Source organism: Hippocampus guttulatus, chromosome 9 (genome assembly GCF_054856545.1).
Source record: "Hippocampus guttulatus isolate MCC_2025c chromosome 9, RoL_Hgut_1.0, whole genome shotgun sequence".
NCBI lineage: Eukaryota > Metazoa > Chordata > Actinopteri > Syngnathiformes > Syngnathidae > Hippocampus > Hippocampus guttulatus.
The window spans coordinates 13,422,752-13,447,891 of record NC_141269.1 but is presented as its reverse complement, the minus strand read 5'-3'; the positions used below and the strand labels follow the sequence as shown (position 1 = coordinate 13,447,891).

General features: G+C 42.8%; 1 protein-coding gene across 2 annotated transcripts in view; it reads left to right on the top strand.

Annotated features, from left to right (window-relative positions):
- The first annotated feature begins 270 nt into the window (after window positions 1-270).
- ndst3 (N-deacetylase/N-sulfotransferase (heparan glucosaminyl) 3) overlaps window positions 271-25,140 on the top strand; it is a 49,313-nt gene continuing 24,443 nt past the window's right edge. For both annotated transcript variants that reach the window (XM_086119725.1, XM_086119726.1), the window contains exons 1-5: window positions 271-434; window positions 2,312-3,509; window positions 14,803-14,890; window positions 17,185-17,339; window positions 19,374-19,559. In XM_086119725.1, the coding sequence (XP_085975851.1) occupies window positions 2,511-3,509; window positions 14,803-14,890; window positions 17,185-17,339; window positions 19,374-19,559 (1,428 nt within the window). In that variant the 5' untranslated portion in view covers window positions 271-434; window positions 2,312-2,510. The remainder of the gene's footprint in view (window positions 435-2,311; window positions 3,510-14,802; window positions 14,891-17,184; window positions 17,340-19,373; window positions 19,560-25,140) is intronic.

Genomic DNA, 25,140 nt, shown 5'->3' with positions numbered 1-25,140 from the left:
CCCCCTGTGTGTAGGCGCGCCTCCACGACGCGCACGGCGGCACCGGACAGCCTACTATCAGTGCTCCCCTTGTCTGTCTGCTCGCTGCCAATCTCCAAACCTTAAAAGCGGAGATAAAGGGAACTTGGCGGGAGCGGAGAGGAAGCAGCGTGTAGGGAGGCAGAGAGTGGGATAAATGGAGAGGAATGATAAAAGGGGGAGGCGAGCGCATCATTCCGGGTGGTTGCCCCTGCTGCTCTCGCAGTGGGAAGGGGGGTGGGTGGGGGGCTAAGAGAGAGAGAGAGAGAGAGAGATGCGGGGCTTCAGCATCCAAAACACACGAGGGAGGTGCGCCACGGAGACCAGAGCGCCGGACCCACACGGAGCACCATCACGCTCACCGGTCCTCCGTCAAACCTCCTGCCCGCTGATCAGCGCCTCAATCCCGCCCAGAGGTAAGCGGGTCTTTGAGACCGGTGGATGGAGGTGCATTCACCTGGTGTTTTCTTTGCGTTATTCGAGCCATTGGAGTCTAATTTCTGCGTGATGTTTCTTCAGTGTTTTTGCACTCTTGCTTTGTTGTATCTGCAACAGCATAGACGTAGGTTACTTTAAAAAAATTCCGTTCCGTTATGAGCAACTCGGTGTCAGGTTTGCATGTCTCTCACTTAAGTGAATATGTGATTTAATACAATACAATATAATACAAAATAAGTAGCGTAATTATCAACCAATCAAAAATCCAGAATGTTAGCTTTTCAATCAGGAAAACTAATTTCATTTTAAATGAAGTAGCTTTAATTCAAATCAATTAAATCGTACATATTGTTCTACCACCACTCAATAATAAACCTCCACATGATCTTTGTGTTCTAATTTTAGCGCCCTCGTGTGACATCCAATGACACTACACCTGGAGAGTAACAGGTTATTTCAAGTTTTGCTTGAAAATTTGAATCGGTATTGAAAATATATTCATATGTAAGAACAATATTTCCTCTCCTGGTTTTGGTGAAGAATCAAACAAGTGTATGGTTTGTTTCCTCATGTGTGAGCCAATCGTTAGAATGAAGGCAACTTTTTGAAGCTTTCCTGTAAAGCGCAAACATTTCCTCATTCTATGTGAAGATTCCTTCCTCTTCAGTGAATTGTGTCATTTGATGATGAAGAACAAGAGGACAAGTGTCAACAAAAATGCTATTCCTGTTAGAATGGCAGAAATGGGGAAAAAGAATGGCGAGAAAGGGGAGGGAAAAACTATTCTGTGGAATCTTTTCTTCTCTGTGGCTCCCGGCACATACATTAAGATGCTAATCCTTTTTTGTCTCTTTCTATAATTCACTGCATTTTGTGCCCCTCTCCCCTTTATGTATTTGCTCCTTGTCTCCATTTCTCAATTTCTCTCCATTTTTTCCTCTCCTGTCATTGGCTACCCTCAGATTAGCGCTCCTGGCGAAAGGAGTCCAACTCTAATTTTGTGGTACTTTGGATGATTAGGTTCAGAAATAGGACAGAAGTGCACAGAGTTTGCTGCAATTAGAGGGAATCTCTGCAGAGCTTTATGAGACTGATTAGTTGTGCTCCCATCCACCTCCCCACATATTAACACACGACAGCTGTTGTTTATTGAGCTGTGTTTTTGCTGGGGTGCCACATGTGTGCGTATGTGTGTGTGATGAGTAAGCCCTCAGGATACAAGTTGTTTTCAGTCCCATGCATGCATACCAGCTGTGCTGCATATTGGTAGGAGGTGGCAAAAGTACTCCTATTCTGTACTCGAGTAGAAGTGCAGATACAGATGTAAATGAAGACTCGGGTAAAAGCACATGTACTGACTAGTTTCCTCTATTTCTGTAAAATGTGTATATTTTTTGAAAAGTACAGACTGACATACCAATGACTGTGGATTAATTACAATACCTTTTTTGATAACTTGGTGCAATGGCAATAAAATGTTTTCTGCCAGTGCGTGCATGTGTGTTTGTTTTCAGATTAGACAGAGCATTTGTGTAGGCTGGCAAAAGACATGCCAACAACATTCAGCAGTTCTCTTGAATAAGGCAATTGATGGCGAATTTCTTGTTTCTCCAAATCTGTTGTGTCCTCGTCTTTGATGTTCTCTGTATCATGTCACTGCTGTTGCTGTTCTATTCACTTGATAAGATACTGGATTAGTGAATCAATCAATCAGTAAACCACCAATCAAGTAAAGTACGGATACCTGAAAAAAGTATGGTAACAAAGTATTTCTATTTCATTACTTCCAACCACTGCCAGTGGTGGCAAATGTGGACCACTCAACTTGCTCCTCACTCCTCTGTCCTTTTCACAGATATTGATCACGACTGGCTGTCCATGTGAAGACCGGAGCAACCCTTTTCAAAAAATGACGTGTGTGTCTCGACCTCCAGCACCTCCCCCGTCTCCACCTGCCATGGTCACATGAGGCACCCCTGAATGACTGTCCTCTCGCATCCCCAGACTCGACAAAGCGCTCCTTTCCGAAAGAGACATCCGTCAGCGAAGCCGCCATGACTGTGGCGGTGCGATTCCGCCGCCACTTACGGCGGCTCCTCCTCCTGTTGGCCTCCTGCTGTCTCCTCTCCTTGCTCCTGTCAGCGTACTTCCTCTTCACCAACTCCTCACCTTCCATGCAAATTGGACAATCCTCCGAGCCCGCCTGCTCCCAGCCCCTCTCCATGTCCCCATACCGCCAACTCCCATACCCGTACCCTCCAGATCCCCCTCACACACATGTCCACACCGACTTGGCTGTGCTTGTGCTGGTGGAGTCCCAGTACTCTCAGCTGGGTCAGGACATTGTGGCTATATTGGAGTCTGCGCATTTCAAGTTCCGCATGGAAATAGCCTCAGGGAAGGGTGACCTGCCGCCTTTGACGGACAAGGGCCGCGGACGATATTCGCTCATCATTTATGAGAACCTCCTCAAGTATGCACATGCAGACACATGGAACAGGCAGCTGTTGCATCAGTACTGCACCGAGTTCAGGGTGGGCATCATTGGCTTCTACCGCTCCACGGACACCTCCCCACCTCTGCTCAAACTCAGAAACTTCCCGCTGGTGCTCAGGACCAATCAGGCCCTTTGGGACTGCTGCGTGGTGTCCAGCTCTCCCATCCTGACCCTAACCAAACCCGGTATGGACCGTGGGGCCTTACCGGGTGAGGACTGGACCTCCTTTTCCTCCAATCACACCACCTACCAAGCTGTACTGTATGCCCGGGCCAAAGACGGAGCAGGGGCGGGCAGCGGTGACAATCCGGGCCCCGGCTTCAGCCTGGGCCTGCAGGCCACTGTGGTGCAGGACATGGGGCTCTACGACGGCGTGAGGAGGGTGTTCTTTGGCCAGGGGCTAAACTACTGGCTCCACAGACTCATCTTAGTGGACGCCATCTCCTACCTGACAGACAGGAAGCTGACTTTGGGTCTGGACCGGCACATCCTGGTGGATATAGATGACATTTTTGTGGGAAAGGAAGGCACCCGCATGAACGTCAAGGATGTGAAGGTATTTTAGGGGGGGCGATGGGAGAATGAATCAATCTGCTACCAAATAGTAACTAATGGCTGCACAGTGCTGGCAAATATAGGAAATATGAAGCTGTTGCCCTGGAAATCTGAAAACCTCAGCAAAATACTTGACAGGTCATATATTGCACTATGTGTTTGTGCGCCTGCAGTGCGAAACGTACGTGTCACGGTACAGCAAGACAGTAATTATCTTAAATGGGAGTTTACCGTCCATTTATGTGGACAAAGACACAGAGTGAAAGAGGGTTAGAGGAGGGGTGAGAGCAAGCGAGTGAATGCGCGAGTGAAAAGATGAATGGCTCCCATTCCTCTTTTCCCACGTTCCTCCTCTTTGTCGAACTAAAGGAGAGTCGACCTCTCAAGGCAGGTTTTGTTTTAACGCACACGTTCGCTTGAGCGGCCGCACTCGGCCTACACGTACAATGTAAAGCCACGCGCTTCCCCAGAAGGACAGTTACACAAATTTGTTACAATCTTGAGAAAAGCACCAGGAATTTTTGAGCTACATTGTTTGTCCATTTGAGTCCATTTGTAGTGCACTATTTAACTGACGGTCCTAAAAAAAAAAAAGTGAAATATATATATTGGGTGAGGCTCCAGCACGCCCACGTCACCTGTTAGAAAATGGATGGATGGATGGATATGTAGGTTGTATGCGTCTTTTATATGCTGAAAAAACAAACAAAAAGCATTTTATTAAGACCAAATCACATTTAATTCGAATGTTGTTCTTAACAAACAGAGTGCATGAGTTTGGTGAGTAATAGAGGTAAGAGCTGCCAAAATGCCCTTTAGCAAGGCACTATACCTTAAACTGTGCATGGCGATGAATAACCTCATGTGCTTACAGCACTGTCTTTGGTGTAAACTGAATTCCCTGTTTATTCCATTTTATTATTCATCTATTTTTGGGTCCAAAGGACAAACCCAGTAAATAATGGCTTTTTCCCACACGCATTCATTCAGTTTTATGGGGGGCAGTTCTGTCTTATGCATTTAGAAAGGGCAGCTTTTGGTACTGTTCCAACCGGTTCAGAGCTATAGAAGTTGCTACGACGTAAACGGCTACGGCTGTCATTGATTTAGCAACTTTGGGGCTGTATTTAGTGACTTTTCCAACTAATGCAATAAGCAACAACAGAGCTAATAAAGTAGTAGTGGCTTTATTGGAGACTTCTGGGTACTCTCCAGAGAAGAATTCACCTCTTTGTTCAATGATTGGTGCTTGTATAGAAACAATTAAAAAGGTAATTTTGAAGTCCCCTTTAATATACAGTAATTTTTTAACGACAGAAGTTTGTGAAGCATTTTTTTTTGGTGTCTTTTCTTGAATTCAAATGTTTTTCCACGTCTCATGTTCTCCCGCTGTGACCACAGACAGGTCATCAGAGACTTGTAATAGTGTGTGTGTGCGCGCGCGCGTGTGTGCGTGTATATACGTGAGTGCGTGTGTGTGTGTGTGTGTGTGTGTTCAGGCTGAGATACATTTCAATTTTTGTTTGTCCATACATGCATGTTTCAATCTGTGACATTTTAGAATAGAATGTCCATTTCCATCAATGTCTGGCAAAAAGGTCCACCTGCATGACTGAGATGTGGGGAGGAGCTTGCGTAGCATGCCGTGGTTGGGACAAAACAACAAAACAAAACAACACGCAATAGGTGCTCAAGTGCAATATGAAAAGGATGCTCGTGAGAAAAAAATAGATAAAAGAGTCGAGTGTTTTACACGTACTCACGCACACACACACACACACACACACACACACACATTATCCAAAAATTGAGCAGCCACACTCCCTCTCGTATGAATTTTCATTTTAAGTTAGCCTGATTCCTCAGCTTTGTCACATAAATATACATGAGGATGAACTGGTGGTGAAACACACCATCAGCGAGGGGGAGGTCAAGAAACGTACAGACAGTGGCACAAAAAGACGTAGCTGTTCCATCGTGATCTCACACACACACACATGGCTGCCACATTTGCTCCTTCAGGATAGCATGAAATCACAGAGAGGAAGAAAGGAAGAAGAAGGAAGGGAGGGTGAGTGGCGCCTCAGGGGAAGAGCTTGCAGCAAACTTCCTCATTTCACAGAGACAAAATGCTGAGGGGAAATGAGGAAGCGGAGGGAAGGTGGTGGGGGAAAGAAATATGATGAGAAGCAAACGTCACTCTCCTTGAGTAAATAGTTGATGAAGGTTGAACAAGGTGACAATAGTGATTAGTCCGGACTGTATGGCATAATTATTTCACTTTTTTTTTTATTTTTATTTTTTTACTACAGTGGAATCTCAATTTTTTTATTTTACGTTATGAAATGCAACTGCAGCAGCTACTGGGCATTAAATTAATCAATTCCAGATTCTCTATTTACCATCCTAGAGTAATTATTAAGTAGAAATACTTTGTTGCTGTATTTCTATTACATTGCAACTTACTTGGACGTCCAAAAAATGCAAAAATGAGTCAAATGCTATTAGTTGAATGCATCAAAACAATGAAACAGCCTTGAAAGGATTGACATTTTATTTACAAAAAAGTCACAAGATTCAACAAAGGATGCTGATACAAAGCCAGGAAAACGTGACAACTAAAAACGCTTGCAAAAGGCAAGGAGAAACTATCACCGGAAATTGCTTGTCACAGATAGATAATTTGGAAATTATGTCTGGTTAATCGGTTTTCTCCAAGGGATGCTATTTCATATTGAATATTAGTACACAAGTTCTCATGTTGAAGTTCGTGCTTTGACTCATTTCAAAAATCATTTGCTTTTGAATTCCAAAGATGAGAGCATTTCAAGCACAAAATGCAAAATTCCATCAAATCCTGTCTGTATGCAACCCTGCATCAAACTATGAAGTATTATCGAGTCGACAGACCTCCCCTTATTTTTCCCCCTCTTTTATTTTCCAACAAAGAAGAAGAGCGACGAGTGAGGCTGACCAATTAAAATGCCACCCTCTTTCTCTCACCACTCTTCATTAGTCTCACCCCACGAGTTCATCTGGTGACAAAAAAAAAGACACACAGCCTTCAAGGCTGCACAGACACACACTTTTATTTCCTCCATTAAAAATGATTCACAGGGAGGCAGCTAGCGGATGAGATTTCTCAAAATGAAGGATGATGCCAGTCAAAAAGTGCCATCAATGATCCGAGCGTGCTGCTCTCGTGTTTTTTTCTAATTTGTGCCTTTGTCCCTCTTGTCATCAAAGAGGTGTCCCATCCTCGTTTTCATCCTCACTCAAGCGCACCCCCCCCCCCCCCCACACCCTCCCTGCCGCCCTGCCAAGTCATTGATCACTATCTGTGGCCACTTAATATTCTCCTCCTCACTCTTTTGCTCACGACGCGCTCTCTGGACTGAAGCATTTAGATGAGGCCTTTAAAGGAGGGTCTTGGCTACGGTGGAAAGCGGTGTCACTGCACATCCTTCTTCCAAGAATGCTTCGCTATGAGTAATTTACTGTGATGTTTGTACAAGTTAAACTTGAGATGGGCTGCCAGGATGTCGAAAGAAATGTCCTTTCATGTTTGTGTTGTGTCGGATTGTGCCATGCACACGCGAAGTTGTCTCAGATACTTTTGGACTTTGAAAGAAAGGGACTTTCCTCGGCGATTCACATATTCACTTATTGAGTACACACATTCACAAGATCATTCGTAACTTGGCCTTCTTTTAAAAAAAGATCCAAAAGACTCGATTCTGCAATTTAACCAAATCCTACACACTTGGGCAAAAAACATTTCCTCATCATTTCCGGGGATCTGAGTCATTTGGAAAACATGACAACTTGGGGGTCTATTTTCATAGACACTGCACCTGCGACCTGACGCCAATGCTGGTATATCCTGATTTTGGGATCAGCACAAGGCTTGCTGCACATTTGCCGATTTGGCAGACCAGTTTCCATCAAGCTGTGTGCTGAGGCGTCGTGAGCTTGTGTCTTTGAGCATGCACCGGGCAGAGTGACAATTTGGCGACACAGAGTCAGAGGCAGGCATAAGTCTAAACTTAAAAGCTCGGACCGCTTTTAAAAGTTGCACAGTTTAATGCAATTTTGATCACTTTGATCGGACCACAGGCAGACAGATTCTGAGATCGGTCGACACGTGTGGTGGATAGATTTCATTAATAAATAAAATGTGAACAGCGGGCATCAAACTCTCTGAATCACCGTATTATATTTTTGAGATCACCCCACTGGGAGGCACAGCTATGGGGGGCGCACAGGAAGGATTGGGGCCCACTTCATGGTGCAGATGTGTGATTGACCATAATAGAATCAGCTATCACCAAACTCACAGTGACATAGCCCTCCCTTAGCAGACCCTTCGCAAATGAGCAAAATCGGGTCTGATGCTAAGTTCAGACTGAACACGAATCGCATCGCCCCGCGTGACTCTCAGGAGTTCATTTGCGGGGGAACGACGGTGGTTGCTTCGAGCTGAGAAGAGAAGGGGCTTCTCCTCCTCTGACAGAAAAAAGAAAGATTGAACATTGCTTGTCAATCTCGTGGCCAATGGATGTGTTACTTTGGCTGTTCAATGCGATCTTAGTTGACAGTTCAAAAGCTGTAAACAAGTCAATCCACTCGGCACATATGCCAACTTTCTTGCTCGCCGTTCTCCAAGCCTGCTCCTTTTTGAATCAGTCCAGGCCTATATGAAGGTGCCTGTGTTTTAGAACCATCTGGATTGAGATACATTTTGTTGAGGAGATTCACGCTCTACTTAAACAGGAATCTGGATCCAGATGATTTTATTTTGCGCAACCACTTGAGAAAGTAAAATTGAGTAACTTCAACACACCGTTTTTTTGCAGTGGTGTGTTTGTGGCTGCGCTGCTGCTGCTGCCTGCGACGAACTAATTACATTCACGATGCTGATTGGCTGTCGGCGAAGCGTTGCCACTTCAAGTTCACAGTGGCAAATATTTCTCTTCAAACACCTTCATCCATGCCACTCGGCACGCATTCTCGCCTAAGCGTGTGAAGTGCGTTGACTATATTTGAAAACACACCGTCAGAAACGCTCGACACCGTGCTCCAGAAAATATGCATGAAGTGAATACACACTTCAAATCAAGATTTTGCCATAGTATATGAATCATTTTATCCTTAAAGCTTCCCTCTTGGGATGTAGAAGTCCAGGTCCACACACAACGGCATTTTATCAAACACATGCATTGTGTGAAAAACTGAGAAGCGCTACCTAATCTGTCAGAAGGCTGAAAAAGCAACAGATAATCACGTTGATTGCACATTCTGATGCCTCCTTTTTTTGGTGTGATAAGACATCCATCCATCCATTTTCCGAACCGCTTGATCCTCACTAGGGTCGCGGGGGGTGCTGGAGCCTATCCCAGCCGTCTTCGGGCAGTAGGCCAATCAGTTGCCAGCCAATCGCAGGGCACACAGAGACGAACAACCATCCACGCCCACACTCACACCTAGGGACAATTTAGAGCGTCCAATCAACCTGCCATGCATGTTTTTGGAATGTGGGAGGAAACCGGAGCACCCGGAGAAAACCCACGCAGGCCCGGGGAGAACATGCAAACTCCACACAGGGAGGCCGGAGCTGGAATCGAACCCGGTACCTCTGCACTGTGAAGCCGACGTGCTAACCACTGGACTACCGGGCCGCCCGTGATAAGACATTCGCTTTACATTTATAAGTACATATGCTGAACAGCCGTCATTTACATTAACGGCTATTATATACAGGTATAATAGTGTCCTTTATATATAATGGCAGACATATTCATACAGTACAGTATACATGTATATGTCTGTCATTTCACAAAAATAAATTAGCTCATTTAAGCCGATATTATTGAACATGTTTTTTAATAAATTATTTTAAAATGTCAAATTGTCATTGTCAACAAAAAAAAACAAAAAACGATTGACTTTAAACACTTTCCACTCCAAAAGGCGAAAATGCATCAAAATGCTACACTCAGTTGGCGACTGGTCGGGGTATGCCCCGCCTCTCAACTCAAATCAGATGGGATAGAGAGACCCTAATGTGGAGAGCTGTACAGAAAATGGATGGATGATTGATATGAGGACACCTTCGTATGTTTTGGGCACAAAGTACAACCGAATTCCTTTGTAGAGCACCGATGACATGTAGCAGTTCTTTCTGTCCTCGTGTTCATTTTGGATCTCAAGCTGACTTCAAATCGGATGTTAAAAAAAAAAGGCTTTGTACAATATGCTAATCATTCTAACTTCAGTCAAGGTTTTGGCTGAGCAGTCCGCTATTTATTGCACATTCCTTCTCAGAGTTAATCTTGAGAGCTAATTAATATGATGCATATTTGCCACTTATAGTAAGTCTGCGGAATGGAGCTGACTCCATATCCATCTGTCACTCAGACAAAGACATTGCAGAGTTGGAAAAGGAAGAGAAAATGCTGTTAGGCGTTTCAAAGTTATTTCTCCTCGAAGTCCAATCCACTTCTTGGCAGAAGATGTCATCCTGACATAGAGATGTCATATGAGATATGAAGTTTAAAAAAAAAACAGGACTTTTCCTGTTCTGGCATCAGCCTAATATGAACAAGGGACACTTGTTGTCTTTTTGGAATTCATGATTTGTGTGTGTGTGTGTGTGTGTGTGTGTGTGTGTGTGATTACAATAAACAATTGAACGAAAATGCTTGTTTTGCTCTACTTCACAGTTTCTGCTCCATCTTTGAAGTTTTGTGATTCAAATCCATCACAATCACCTGGTCCAAAAAACACCCTTAGAACGAGTGCTTAGTGAAACGAAATGTAACGCAGGCATTGGCCCCCGAGTTGAATAGCAAAAGAGACAGAGAGCAGTAAGCGGTATGAGGAGACTGGCATCAACTCTCTCATCAAATAGAGATGCCTGACCCACTTAAGTTTGCTTGTCTGGTGTTCATATTACACGCATAGCTACACATACAGGCGCACGCGCCTGAAAATCCATAGCAAGGATTAAATCTCATGCGCAATGGTGTTTTTCAACGGAAAAAAAAAACATTGAATCACAAAGCACTTAAGAAGGTTCCATACCAGAAAAGTCTTTCTGATTGTCAAATGTGCTTTCACAGCCATTTGACTAGGGACTACACATATACATGCTACAAATGTTCAATGCAAATATCATGTTGTTTCTGAGTGAGCAGATGATGAGTAAGTAAAAGAGGAAAGGGATGCATAGCTGCAACATTTATGAAGTAGGCTCCTTTCATGGTAATAAACACATAAAAGTAGACACTGTAGTAGAATCTGGAGAAACAAGTCACAGCAACCAACCCAGAGTTGTCCTTGATGTTAGAATTTTGGATTTTTTTTTCCACTATGGAGGGAAAAAAATCAAGTTCTGTCTAACTGAGTAGCATCATCATACCCGTAGCAGTTTGCAATGTTGTGGATGTGCAGGAGCTCTAACTTTTCGTAGTCATCTTGTTCTTCTTTCGACTGCAGACTAGCTGAGACAAAGGCTACACTCAGACGGCAGAATTGATCCTCAGGTTGGATTTTTTTGGGGGGGTGAAATCCGATTTTTGTGTGTAATCGTTCACATTACATATTAATTGCAACTTCAGTCTGGCGTGTGAACCAAATGTGTCCCCAAAGTGACCACATGTGCCAAAGAAGAGATGACGTCACGAACAACGTCGTGTGTACACAAGTAAATATGGATGCGGATGCCGCAACATGCTTGTGTAGCATAGTTCGTTTAAAATCCAAATCATTCAATCTAAAACCTCACTTTCCTTCCAATGCTTGTTTTCGTCTCCATCGTAGGCCATGACTGTTGTTGGAATGATGACATCTGTCATTTTACAATTACGTAAAGTCAGATACATCCGAGCGGCCCGTTCAAACGGAGTTCACATTGCAAAAAATCTGACACGTACCAAATGTATGACCGACCCCCAGATAAAAGTGACCCAGATCGAGTTTGAAAAAAATCAGAAGTGAGCCGCTCATACTGTCATCCAAAAAAATCTGATTCAGGTCACATACATTTTTACTCATCAATTAATTGATTCATCGAATAGTAAGCACATCCATAGTTTGAGCTCAGACACTTTGAGATGCAAGTGTTGCATGCTTTTCATTTCTTGTTTGCTTTGGCAACATGACAGGATGACAGCACTGTCATCAAAGTACTCTGATGTTAAACTGAAAAATACGCACACACACACACACACTCACACACACACACACGCACAAACACACACGACTCCGACCCACACAAACAGCTCGTCGTGGTTTCCAAGCCAAGCACCACCACTTATTCCACAAATACACACTTCAGCAGAACTTTAGCACTCTATTAACGTTCAGCAAAATTGCGTATTCATGGAACGCGCTTTCCAGCGTGTCTGCAGATCATTAAGATGTTCCAAAATGAAGGCCGTAATCCCCATTAAAATTGACAGAGACAATGAACAACATTGCTATATTTTCTTCAAAACAATGAATTTGATAAATGTGTGGATGACATTTTGCATTTGAGCATTACAGACACTGTGATGAAAAATATTTAGTGTTCCATTAATACTAAATTATACATTGGAATTTCCCTAGCAGAAAACAATTGTGTCCACCCAACAATTTCGGTCAATGACTCAAGTAATTGAGTGTCGATAACAAAACCAAGATTAGTTTTCTCCAATAATTAGACAACTGAATAAGATAAATACAGAGTCACTTCTGCTGTCATGCATAGAGTTAGATATAAGCATTGTTTTCCAGTATGTAGGTCTGAGTGTGGTGACTTGAATAGAAGAATGGAAGGTTTTGAAAGAATGACAGAATGAGGATATACTCTATGACAAGCCAGCTGTCCATATGTCAATTCCACCAGCTGCCATCATCTCTTAAAACCCCAACATCTCGCTGCCATTTCTTATGACACACACGTACACACACACACACAGGCACAAACAAAGCAAACTGGCATTACTTCTGACACTGGCAGAGCGATGCAGCTGTGGGATTGGGCTGGGAGAGGAGGGCTATCGCTAACCGCTAATCCTCATGTGTGTTTACCTTCATCACTCCGATAGTCATTATGCTGCTTACAAGCCGCCGCCATTCACACTCCTACCACACTATTCCTGCTAAGCCAAATGCAGCCTTCTCTCTTACAACCCGTTTTATCGCCACACTCAGCATCCAGGAGACAGATTGGCCCGGTATTGCTTCCAGGCCTCAACTCAATGAGATTCGGTGCCGTTACAATCAGGAAAAAAGAAAACAACAACAAAAAAAACAGCAGGAGATGACTTGATTGTTTCTCTGAGATTTTTGAAATGTGTTTCTGTCTCAGAGCTACATTGCGTTTGATTGTTGGGTGCAGTTGGAGTGTCCCCCCGGGTCTGCCACGTCGCAATCATAAGCTCTTCACTTGGAAAAAAAACACAAACACTTGTTTGATGGCAGCAAAGACCTACAGTTTGCCCGACAAATTTTCTTTTTGTGATGTTAACACATCTTTTTTGGCACTTGCAGTATAATATTTTATTAATACGTTTCGGGATTTTTGAGTGCATTCCTCAAGATGGTATACAATTGAGGAAATCCAAATTCAAATGACCGTCAAGTCGTAAACTTTTGAATCCAAAACAAATGTTCATGACATGACGGCAGCGTATTGGACACGACTTTAGCGTTCTTTCTCACTCTCATGAGACTTCATTTCAGTGAGCATCATTGGAGAGAATTAACACAGCAGGCTCTATTTTGTTAGAAATGCGCCCGTGCGCACTGCATAAAAGTGGCCTCATCTTCATTTTCGAGCCGAGGCAAGTCTACTTGTTTGGGAATTTGCAACTACAACCTTTGGGCATTCGAATGCATCAAGAACATTTTCCATGACACGCCCCTGGCGCACTTGACAGTGGTGGCTGAAAGTAGACGAGCCCTTAGAGCAGGTAAACGCAGGTCGACTTGTTAATGCCTCACTGCATCAAATCCTTTTTGTGTGTGTGTGTTTTTTTACCCTCCTCTTCTTGTTATATGTTAGCTTGCAGAATAAAAATTATGTGTCGACACTAATACAGCAGACACTTGGACTAACTCCCACGCTCGCACTTCCCGACATGTGCGTTAATAATACATTTTGACCGAGTGCATCGATGAGAGTAGATTGAGTTAAAATGCAAAGCGCTTGACAACAAAGTTAATTCAATTCTGAGTATATGGATGTGTGTGTGTGTGTGTGTGTGTGTGTGTGTGTGTGTGTGTGTGTGTGTGTGTGTGTGTGTGTGTGTGTGTGTGTGTGTGTGTGTGTGATGTAAAGGATGTCATCACAGTGGAGACAAGGGATCAGATTAGGGCTGTGCACATCTGTCACCATGCAGCCATCTTCAACACCATTAGATTAGCTCTAATGAAGATACTGCGACAGTGTCTTTGTACAACACACACACACACACACACACACACACACACCCTGAGAAAGAAAGGCTGCTTGCAAGGGCTTCCTCCCTCTCACATCAGTTGCTCATCTCATAAATCAGAAAAGGTTCCTGGGGATCGATTAAAAGCGGCCCGACAAACATTTTTAATAGAGACGTGGCGCTGAGCCCAACAAAACGACCCCGCAGCTTGAAATACGCACAGAATAATAAAAGTTTCATAAAAAATATTTATGGGTGCAAACAGCAAGAAGTGCAATGATAGCAAGAAGAAGGGCTGCGAAAGAACAGAGGGAGTTATAGAATGAGCGAGAGAGAGAGAAGAGATATATCCTCCGTGCTGCTTCAGCCTTCCTTTTAAATTAGAACAAGGCTGTCTCCTGAGAATGTGACATTTGAGCAAGCGATGGAGAGATGCAGTTTCAGGCGAGTGTATGAAAGAGGAAGGCTGCACATTCTCCATAGTGGGACGAAAGAGTGCGGCAAAGGAGGAATGGGTGGGACTAATGCGGGTTCACTTGGTAATGGATGGATAAAAGTGAGTGTGTGTGTGTGTGTGTGCGTGTGCGTGTGTGTTGGGGGTCGGGTAGGGGGTTATTAGCCGATCCTCTAGAGCCCTTTAAGACATCGACCTTCATTAACTCGTGTTACTGCCTCTGTGTGTGCTCTTTGGTTAACACTCATTACAGAGTTTTTTTGTTTAAAGGCCAGTAATCTAATGAAGTCATTAAAATAGTGAGGAAAATTCTGATTTGAGCATTAACACCTGACACGGAGGTGAGTTTAAGAACAGGAGAAAACTGAACAGATGTTTTTCGACAGTCTAATTGAGTTTCATGTGATCTACAGGCGCTTCTGGATACTCAACGACAGTTGCGTGCTCAGATCTCCAACTTTACCTTCAACTTGGGCTTTTCTGGCAAGTTCTATCACACAGGTAAGTAGTAATAGTCGACGTGGAAATTCTTGAAGGAAAAAGGGCCTCCTCCCTGGCTGTGGGTGGTGTCCTTTTGACAGTTGAGGCCGAGTATGCCCGCCCTCAATCAGCTGGCACATGTGGAAATGCCGGTGTATCCTGATTTTTGTGCAGGTGCAAGGCTCACAGCACCAGTTTTCCAATTTGGCTGATCGCTTTGCCCTATTCTGGATGTTCCAGGATAAAGAGGGTCTGTACTTGACGTTACGTCCCGTGGAATGACAATTTGGCGGAAGAAAATCTGTCTCAAGGACATGCCTGCCACGCCACGTCTAAATGCTGGCGCAGGCAGTCGAACCTGATTTTGGTGAATTTGATTTTTTCTCAGGCAGATAGCTTCTGAGCTGCGCGGACATGTGTGGACGTTAGATGCATTTCATTCGGACAGCGGCAAGAAACACTCAGTTATTTTGTTGAACTTAATTTATTGAACATATTATTATTATTATTATTATGATTATTATTGCAGTTTTCAATCATCCCACTGGTCACACAGCTGTGTTAACACATAGATTGCTTTGTCACCTTGCAAGATATAAGTGTGCCACTTGTTTTTAATTAATTATTTATTTATTTAATACGCCGGCTTCCACATGTCTATAAAATTACCTGTCCTAAAACGACTGCGCTGATGTATGCTGTGTGCCATGCTGGATCTGCGCCGATCACCAAAATAAATCCGAAAATTATAGCTGACAGTGGTAATTCACTATCACTGTGTATCTTTGTTGACACAATTTATTACGTTACCTTGTCGTGTCATGTACCAGTTTATTCGGCTGTGGTTCATCTGTTTTGTGTTGTTCCCTATGTATGTCCCCTCAAAAACGTCTGGCATCATTCCAATAAATATCACAATATAAATAAACACAGTGGGAGTATTTTAAACTCCACTGTTGCACAGCAACAAAATATTCGGACATTAAAAGGGCATACAGGGCCCTCATTCTGCATGACCAATGCAGTGACCATGCATCTGAACAAGACACACACACACACACACACACACACACGCACGCACGCACACGCACAAAGATTGAGAAGCAAGTCTGTGGATGGCTATGTTTGTTTGCTCAGGAAGCAATATGAGTGCTATGAATGCACCTAAGAATACTAAATTCAGTTAAAACTGTTCATTTTATTTGGACTCAGCCCCCCAAAAAAAGAATAAATGAAACATATACTGTCGGAGTAGTGGTAAAATTACAAGAATGAAGTGCCAGTATTAAATGAAGTAGCACATTGGGCTAGTGATTAGCCTATTTGCATCACAAATATTCACACCAATGGAATAATTTCAAGTCTTTAGATAACTAACAACACAGGAAAGAGGGAGCTGAAATTTGAATTCCAAACCTCAGACCTACATGAGGCAGACAGACAGTGCAAACTACGCCACATAGTACTTAATGCTATTGACCGTATAATAACACATTTATTTCAAAGTACACTGAAAAAATGTTTTGTGGAATTAACTCAATTTTCGTCGTGTGGATGCACGAAATATAATCATCTGGATCAAGGTAAATTTTTAAGTAGATGATAGATCCTGAAAAAATTATCTGGATCCAGAGGATTTTATTTTGTGCAAATATTTGAAAAAAAAAAAGAGTCAATTCAACACATCACATTTTTTTTCACTATCATTGGTTGTTCGCGGGTTAAATTATTTTCAGAATCTGTATTAATGAACAGGGAAAAAAAGCTTATTAAAGTGACCCCAGAGTTTACCATATGACTTATCACCCCAATTTCTCCGGAATTTTCTTGCACAGTAGTCAAGATCTAAATCTTCTCATCATGCCCTATCTAATTGGGAAAAGAGATATCCAATCCAAATTTTTACTTGATGCTATCTCAGTAATTTGAAGTCACAGAACCGTGTTATGCGAACGTGTGTGTTTGTGTGCCTTTGTTGCTTCAAGGGCAGTTTCCATTGTTTATCAACCTGCTGCAAGATGCTCATGTTTTAATAGAAAACAGAAGTTTGGATTTAAAAGGATTACATTTGCAAACTGATATGAGAGAATACATTAGCATGGCATCTATTGGGATGGCACCATATTTCATCAGCATGGTATCTGTCACTCATCAGATTTTGCAATGCACACCTAAGCGAAGCCCGCTGCTTGATGACAAACTCTAACCTTCGGCAACGTGAAGATGTGTGTAGCTACGTCTGTCGCACTGCATCCTTTTGTCTTTGTGTGTGTGTGTGTGTGCGTGTGCGTGTGCGTGTGCGTGTGCCTCCGTAGGCACCGTGGAGGAAGATGAGGGAGACGATTTACTGCTGAAGTACGTGGATGAGTTCTGGTGGTTTCCCCACATGTGGAGCCACATGCAGCCTCACCTCTTCCACAACGAGTCGTCGCTGCTGGAGCAGATGGTGCTCAACAAGGAGTTTGCGTTGGTAAGATTGATGTACACACAGACAAACCCACATTCACTTTTTGGCGCTGTCTATTCCCTTGTCTTTCTTCCCTTTCATGCATCCTTGAAATCATATTTGCTTTCTGAACCACCGCTTAATGAAATAATTGCCATCTCTTTGCCACAAAGCACCCAAAGGCAGAACAAAATATTATGCATTTTCACACACACACACACACACACACACACACACACACACACACACACACACACACACACACACACACACACACACGCGCGCGCACACCCACACTTACGTGCAACTTTCTATCTACACTAACAAAACAAAAGGTGTCACAGGATCAAGTTATAAACATTAATAAAAGTTTTAATGCAAGTTTAAATGCAAATTGCGCAACAGCAAACTGGTTATGGAAACACAGCAATTTCTGAAAAAAAAAACCTCAAATATCTCCAAAAACGTTTTTACGCTCTCATGAGGGTGGTTTTTGAGACATATGCATATCAACACATCAAGTAAAATCAAGTCAACTTCATTGTCAAATGTGCTCTATGTGCAACATACAGCACAGATGAAATTTCTTTCCTCTCAACCACAGGAGGGAGAGGAGGCGCTGCGGGTACCCGCGCCACCATCAACACAACAGTTAACATAAAATGACAAATAATGCAACACAACACATAAGATACAGACAGTCATGCAATCTCACGTTTTTGTATTGACACAAGTCAGATTTCCTTGTAATGAACTTGCAACCAGTTCACAGTGTTGTCCACATTCACCTGTAGTCCACTGGGGTCGGCATTGTCCTTTGCCAAGATGTTTTTTCTTTGCAACTTGGAGAACGCCAAAGAGGACAGACATATAATATCAATCATACAAAATGAAAATGTAAACTAAAGAGCCTCCTTCAAACCAAGGAATGTGCTGTTACTCAGCATTGAGTATAAAATATGAACAGGCTTTAAAAAAAAAAAAAATCTGCAGTGTGTACTGCCCCCTCTTACCTCTACTGCAAAATCTGTACTGCCTTTCGACATACTGTAGTCCCACAAACTTCATTTAAACACAAGCAGCCAGCCCCCTTTCCATGTATGTAAGCACTTAATGCAATCAGCATTTTCCCCTTCAGAATTCCCAAGCGCCTCATCCCATCTCCAGAGCCTTTCACTTCTCCCTTGTAGTAAAATACTGCATAGAGGAGCTCTTTGTTGAAAAAAAAAATGACCACAGATGTAAATGAGTGTGGTGCTGGGAGCCTCACCTGACCGACACTTTACTAATCTCCTAAATCCAAACAAATCTTAATACACCCACAGCTAAACGGGCATTGACCTTAATGGCAACCCAGGAGCCATTTTTATCTCTGACTATTTAATCTGAATTCCTCAAGGTAGCCGACTGTTATTGCTGCGCTCTCGTTCCCTCCGCTCCACGTCTGCGTGTGTATGTGTGTGTGTGGAGATAATTTGTATGGCCATACAGAGGTGTCACACGTGAGATATGATACAACTAGGTTGGATGTAGGTTCATGTTATTGAAGGTGAATGTGGTCGTAAAGAGCAATCCCTAACCGTTATTGCACACACACTCCGCTCGCTCATCCTGTGAGCAACGATGCTTTGCTTTGACGGCGTAAGTGGGTGTGCGCCACAGCGAAGGACAACAACATTTGTCTACAAGGTGCACCCAGAAAACATCCCGCCCTCGCTATTGCGCTCATGAACACATCTATTTTTAATTTCCCCTTCTGAGGTTAGCCAGACGGTTCTCGAACGTTTTCAATCCAATGACCCCTTACAGGGGTGCCACATGTGATGTATCACACGTGTGATTCATGTGATATGTCACAATCATATCAGAGCTATTAATTGGCACATAGCTAAGGAAGTCAATCATTTTTGTCAATTATTTTCCAGACCCACAAATGATGCCTGTGGGTTCCACAGACCTCAGAACAAACACATCAGCAACCATGTAACCCCCTTCTACAAGGTCAAAAAGAGGGCACCCTCCTCTGTGTGTTTATTTACGAATGAATTATGTGTGCAGCAACATGACATTCCGGTGAACATGGGCTACGCCGTGGCTCCCCACCACTCGGGGGTCTACCCGGTCCATCTGCAGCTTTATGAGGCTTGGAGACGCGTGTGGAACATCCGGGTGACCAGCACGGAGGAATACCCCCACCTCAAGCCTGCTCGTTACCGCAAAGGTTTCATCCACAGTAACATTATGGTGAGCGCACACTCATGCAGCGTACACACATGCACGACCAAACATCCTCTTGGAACAATTAGTTCCTTTTTCAACGTCTCACTGTGTTATCTTATTGTCAAGCTGAAGGTTATTTTTCTATACACGACTCAGACTCTATTCTTTTATTTCTCACGCTTGTCCAAAAAAAGCTAGGCAGAGGTGTTCATATTTTCCAGTGCGTTCAAAAGCAGCTGATTCAAATGAAAAACATCCATTTAAAACTCCGAACAAAGCAAAAGGAGAGGCGACTCAATGGAAAAGAGAATCGCTTGGATATCCCTGCAGTGTAAGAAATGACTTACTTTGATGCTGCCTGATCGTGCATTGATTATTTCTTGCATCCTGAAACTGAAAATCAATGATGCCGTGTGTCGGTGTGTGTTGGATGTAACCTTGGCGTGTTTGTGCAAGTGTGTTCTATGAATTGTTTGACCTTGTCGAAGCGCAGCATCCTCCTCTGTGCTATAATTCAAGATTTAACTGTGGCCAGTGCGGTTTAAGAGGCAAGCCATTCTAGTCTATCCAGTATGTGCACTGCTACATCAGCAGGGGATTGGCGCTTTGCCAAAAAGGGGCTCCTAAAATGCAAGCACGTCTAGCAAAAGAATTAAGAAATACATTGTTGATGTTGTTTACTTTGAAAATATTTTATTTTTTGATGCGCAGAAGTTCATCTGAGCCAGAGATTCAGTCATTCATTCCTGCTTGCCATCATAGGTTTGCACAAACAAATTCACTTTACGGGGGCACACCATGATTTTTATCTCACTTTTGTGAACAGTTCAAACTTGTCAATAGTTAGCACTCTGAGTGCTGGTTTTGTATTGAATGTCATTTTCAAACTCATTTTTTCCATTGCATATACGGATCAGAGTCAAAGGAACAACTTATCCTATAAGCAGTATTTCATTCTCATGCAGTATACAATGTGAATAACGTAGACAAACTATGAGCAATCGGTGATTGCGTAGTTTTATGTTGTTTTGAAATGATTCCTTTGTTTATTTTTATACTGCCTTCCAAAAATGCACCACGAGTCGCTTCTGGTTCTGGGCCTCGTTTGTTGTTTAACACAATGACAATCTCAGGACCCTCTCAGACATTCGCCAGTCTGTTCATCAAAATGGACCAATTAACATCTTGTCATTCATTTTATCTGTGGAACTTTCAGCCCCTCCTCCTTCATTCACATGTCTGCCAGGCTCTTTGTCATGACAATTGCTCCCTTATCCACAAAAAAAAAAGCAATCACAATTGACACCAAAATTACCAGTTCCTGAGACAACAATTTGCCCTGACAGATGTAATTTTTTAAAGTGTGCTTTATTTATTGACTTGTTGTTGTGACATTGGAAGCACTTAATTCTTTATAATACATCGCTGACAATTGGACGCATCATGATGATGTGCTGTTGATTTTCTATTTGTGCAACACCCATAAACATCTTCATCAATTAAAGAGTCATATATTCAACTCTGAGCTCAACAAAAATAACAGAGATGTGATGAAACGACGAATTTAGTGCTTTCATATTTGAAATTTGTTCACATAAAACGAAACTTAATCAACATATCAAGCCAAGAAAAAGACACAAATCTCTTACAGGACTCATAAACAACCATTTGCAGTCAAGAGCAGCCCTTAAATTTAATTTCACTCTCCTGAATTAAATCAAAACAGTGTAGAGTATATGGTAAAAAAAAAACTCACAGTGGTGTTTCTAACTGATAAAATTCGTTTTGGAACCTTTTACTTAAATAGGCTGAACATTAGGAAAACTATACTCCTCCTTTCTACAAAACTGGAATACATTTGAGTGATTTAGCAGATGCAGGAATCTTAATCCACAAAATAGCTCGGATTGTTTTTCTTGTTCAGCAAATGATGGCTGGGCAGAATGCGTGGGGCTCCAACATACCTGGCCCAAAGGCCTGATTATAAAAATGAGCATACAGGATAACAGCCACGCTCACTTGGCTTTAAACAAAGTCTTTCAGAAACACAAGTCAAAATGTCAGGAAAAGAAAAATACACATTTTCTCTGACATTCAGGGAAGTCATGCTAACTCGTTCTTGCTAACAGTCACACACCGCTGGTAGAGTTGCCAACTTTCAGATATGTGCTGTAAGAGCTGTAACAAAGCCTGTCTGGGGACACTTTTAGTAAAATTAAACATAACTATAGTAATGATAACTAGCGTGTTACTATAGGCAAGGATCATGACAGGCAACACAAAGGGGCTGAGCTGGCTACGTGGAGGCAGGCAAACAAAGGATTTGGCACAGAGCAGAGAACACACCAGACGTAGGCTACGCTCGCAGGTCCGCGCGAGGTCCTGCGTACCTCCCGCCAAAACCACCTTGCTGTCTTTAATATTTCTTGTTAATTTTTATTTTGTTCATTGTTGTTAAAATCGGTGTTCACGTTTGTGTGTGACAGACACATAGAACAATTCGGAAAATACGTAACAAACCGCAACAATTAATTTCCAAATAAAGGACAATTCTGTATTTTACGGGACAGGTGGCAAACTTAACTGCCGCTGTTCCTTCTCTTGACATCAGGTGATGAAACTGCACATTTTGCTGCACGGTTGGATGATATGACTCTCATTTTCGTGCAGAAATTTGACGCACTGTAGTGAGCCTCATGAGGACAGTTTGGTGACAAATGAGACTCGGCACAACAGTTTCAGGGCTTCATTTGCACGCCGTTTGAATGTATGAAGTGACCACCGCAAGATTACTTCAGTGATACTGCAGAGTCATGGTTATGTTGTGATAAAATGTCGAATCATCCCCAGTTAGCATAGGCCCATAAGTCAGACAGATACTAAACCTAAAGCCCCAATCACCTCCTTTTCAACCTATATTTTTACAATTTCTCTCCATCCGTCGCTTCCTCTCGTGCCTCTCAGTTCATCTTTGATGGCTCAGAGGAGGACAGGAAGTCATCTTAAGGTTGTAAAAATTGCTCTTCGTGTGTCTGCGAGCAGATTGAGAGACGCTCACTGGAGCCACGGTATCAGAACAAATCAGGCTGAGATATGGGAGATATGGGATTGTGTGCCAGTGCACGTGTGTGTTTGTGCGCGCGCATGTGTGTTTGTGCGCTGTCTTTTTAAAATATACTATATCAGTTTGAGCTATAGCTCTGTGGATAATTGGTTTGGTGAAATAGTGCTGAGTGTCTGAAGCTCTGGTGGCCTTCCAGCTCTCTCTCTCATTCTCTCGCTCTATTCAAACAAATCAACAGCCTCTCTGAACTGTGTGTGTGTGTGCGTGTGCGTGTGCGTGTGCGTGTGCGTGTGTGTGTGTGTGAGACTGAGAGAAAGAGAGAGAGAGAGACTACAGTGTTTTACTGATAAACCTGTATTGACACTCTCAACCTTTATTCCACATACAGAACTGCTCTACATGACAAACGAACATTGATCTCTGCATACTGCAATGATATCTTACTCGTATACTGTTGCTTAATTTAATTTCCATCACAATCTGATGAAAAGCATGTACAGTATCTCCAACTTTTGTGAGTTATACACGATGAATGTAAGTGGCATCCCATTCATAATCCACACAGTTTAATGTACTGATCATTCTTCCAGAAGCGCATTCATGAGAACACACAGTGATGATGGACAAGAAAGTCTGGTTCTCAATTTCTGATCTTATTACTCCCAATGATTTTTTTATGGGGTTCATGACAGTATTCTGTTAAGGCCAGTCAAGTTTATCCACATGTCTTTTGGATCTTGCTTTGTGCCTTGGGGTACAGTCATGTTGGAAGTGGAAAATTTTCCACAAAGTTGGGACCATGGAATCGTCCAGAATTTCTTAGTATGCTGAAGCATTCGGAGTTCCCTTTTATTTGAGCTGAAGGTAATTTCCAGGATAATTCCATACTTCCACATTTGTGGGAGCAGTTCTTCCTGTTCCAAAATAAAGCAAGTTGCAAAAGATGTGGATGAGAGAGTTTGGTGTGGATGAACTTGATTGGAGTCCTTACCTCAACATCAAATAACACCTTTGGGATGAATGAAATTAGAAATCGAGAGCCAGGCCTTCTCGTGAGACTTTCCAACTGCAATTCTGGAACAATGGGGAAAATTACCATTAACACACTGCTAAACCTTGTGGAAAGCCTTCCCAGAAGAGTTTGAAAGCTGTTAGAGGTGCAACGGGGAGACCGACATCATATTAAATCCAGTGGATTAAGAATGGGAGGTCATATAAATTCATATGCGAGTCAAGGCAGGTGAGCAAATACTTCTGGCAATATAGTCTACGGTTTCACCTAAAATAAAACCCATCTGTCCGGGGCAATAGGGTTCACGTGTCTGCCGCACAGTCTAGGTTTGAACCTTAGCTCAGGCCCTCCTTTGCGAATTGCTGTGCCTGTCCATGCATGTCCGTGCTTTTCTCTGCATTCTCTGCCTTTCTCCCATATTCCAAAACGTGCACGCAAAATCCCCCATCTTCAAGGTACCTCTGATGCAAATTGAGGCCTTGATGTCACCTGACAAGCGTGTCATCTTCGGCATGGTGGAAGTAATCTGCGCGGCTCATCTGTAGTCCTTGCTCAGACACAAAAGATGGGCTGACCTATTTTTGACCCGGCAGACCCTCTCACCACAGACATATTGACCTGCCATCACATGAAAAGCACATTAAACTAACAGCATTTAAAATCGACTCTATTATGCGGCTCATTGCCACCACCTTTCTGGAAGTAATGCGCCTAACATGCCGTCCGTTGCACTTGATTTTATGTTGTTTAAATAAGGTCTGAGCATGTCTGGCAAACCATGCAAAATAAGTTGCGGTGTTGGATGAAATTCTCATCTGCCATATGACACGACACTTCAAAATATCCGTGACCTGTTCTAAGGTACACATCACACATTTTAAAATTTGCTGCATGCCAGCTTGACATTGGAGCTATGTTTCATCTGTTCATCTGTCCGCTTTTTATGCCCTTTGATGAATTATTTCTGTGCCAACCAATATCTGCCTGACATGTTTGTTGCCACCTTGGCAGGCAATTTGTCATCGGAATGTATGAGGGCGCCGCAGTAACTGTAAAAACGACTCAGCATTTTGGGAAAGGAGGAGAAGGAGATGAAAACATTAATGCTGCTCCAATTAATACACATTAAATATATAAATAGAGGAAGTCTAGCATGTCTCTGCCTAATGAGGCCACCATTTCTCCCTAAATAATATAGCAGCGCTCTCAAATGTAATATTGAAGAAAAAGAGATGAACAACCCTGTCCTTGCTTGACCTTCCTGTTGATCACCAGCACTGCCATTTACCATCCGTGTCACCAAGACTGTTCTACGTTGTCTATTATTCAATTTACACTACACATTGACTTCTGAACGTTCATAATTTGGCTAATTGACAGAATACTGTCCCAACACTCGCTTTCTCTTTTCCATCTATTCATCCATTTTCAAAACTTATACTTGCAAAAACTTAACCCCACTTGCAAACCCTTTGTCAAAGCATTTACACTAAGGGACAGCTTCTGTTTGCATCTTATTCCATTTGTGC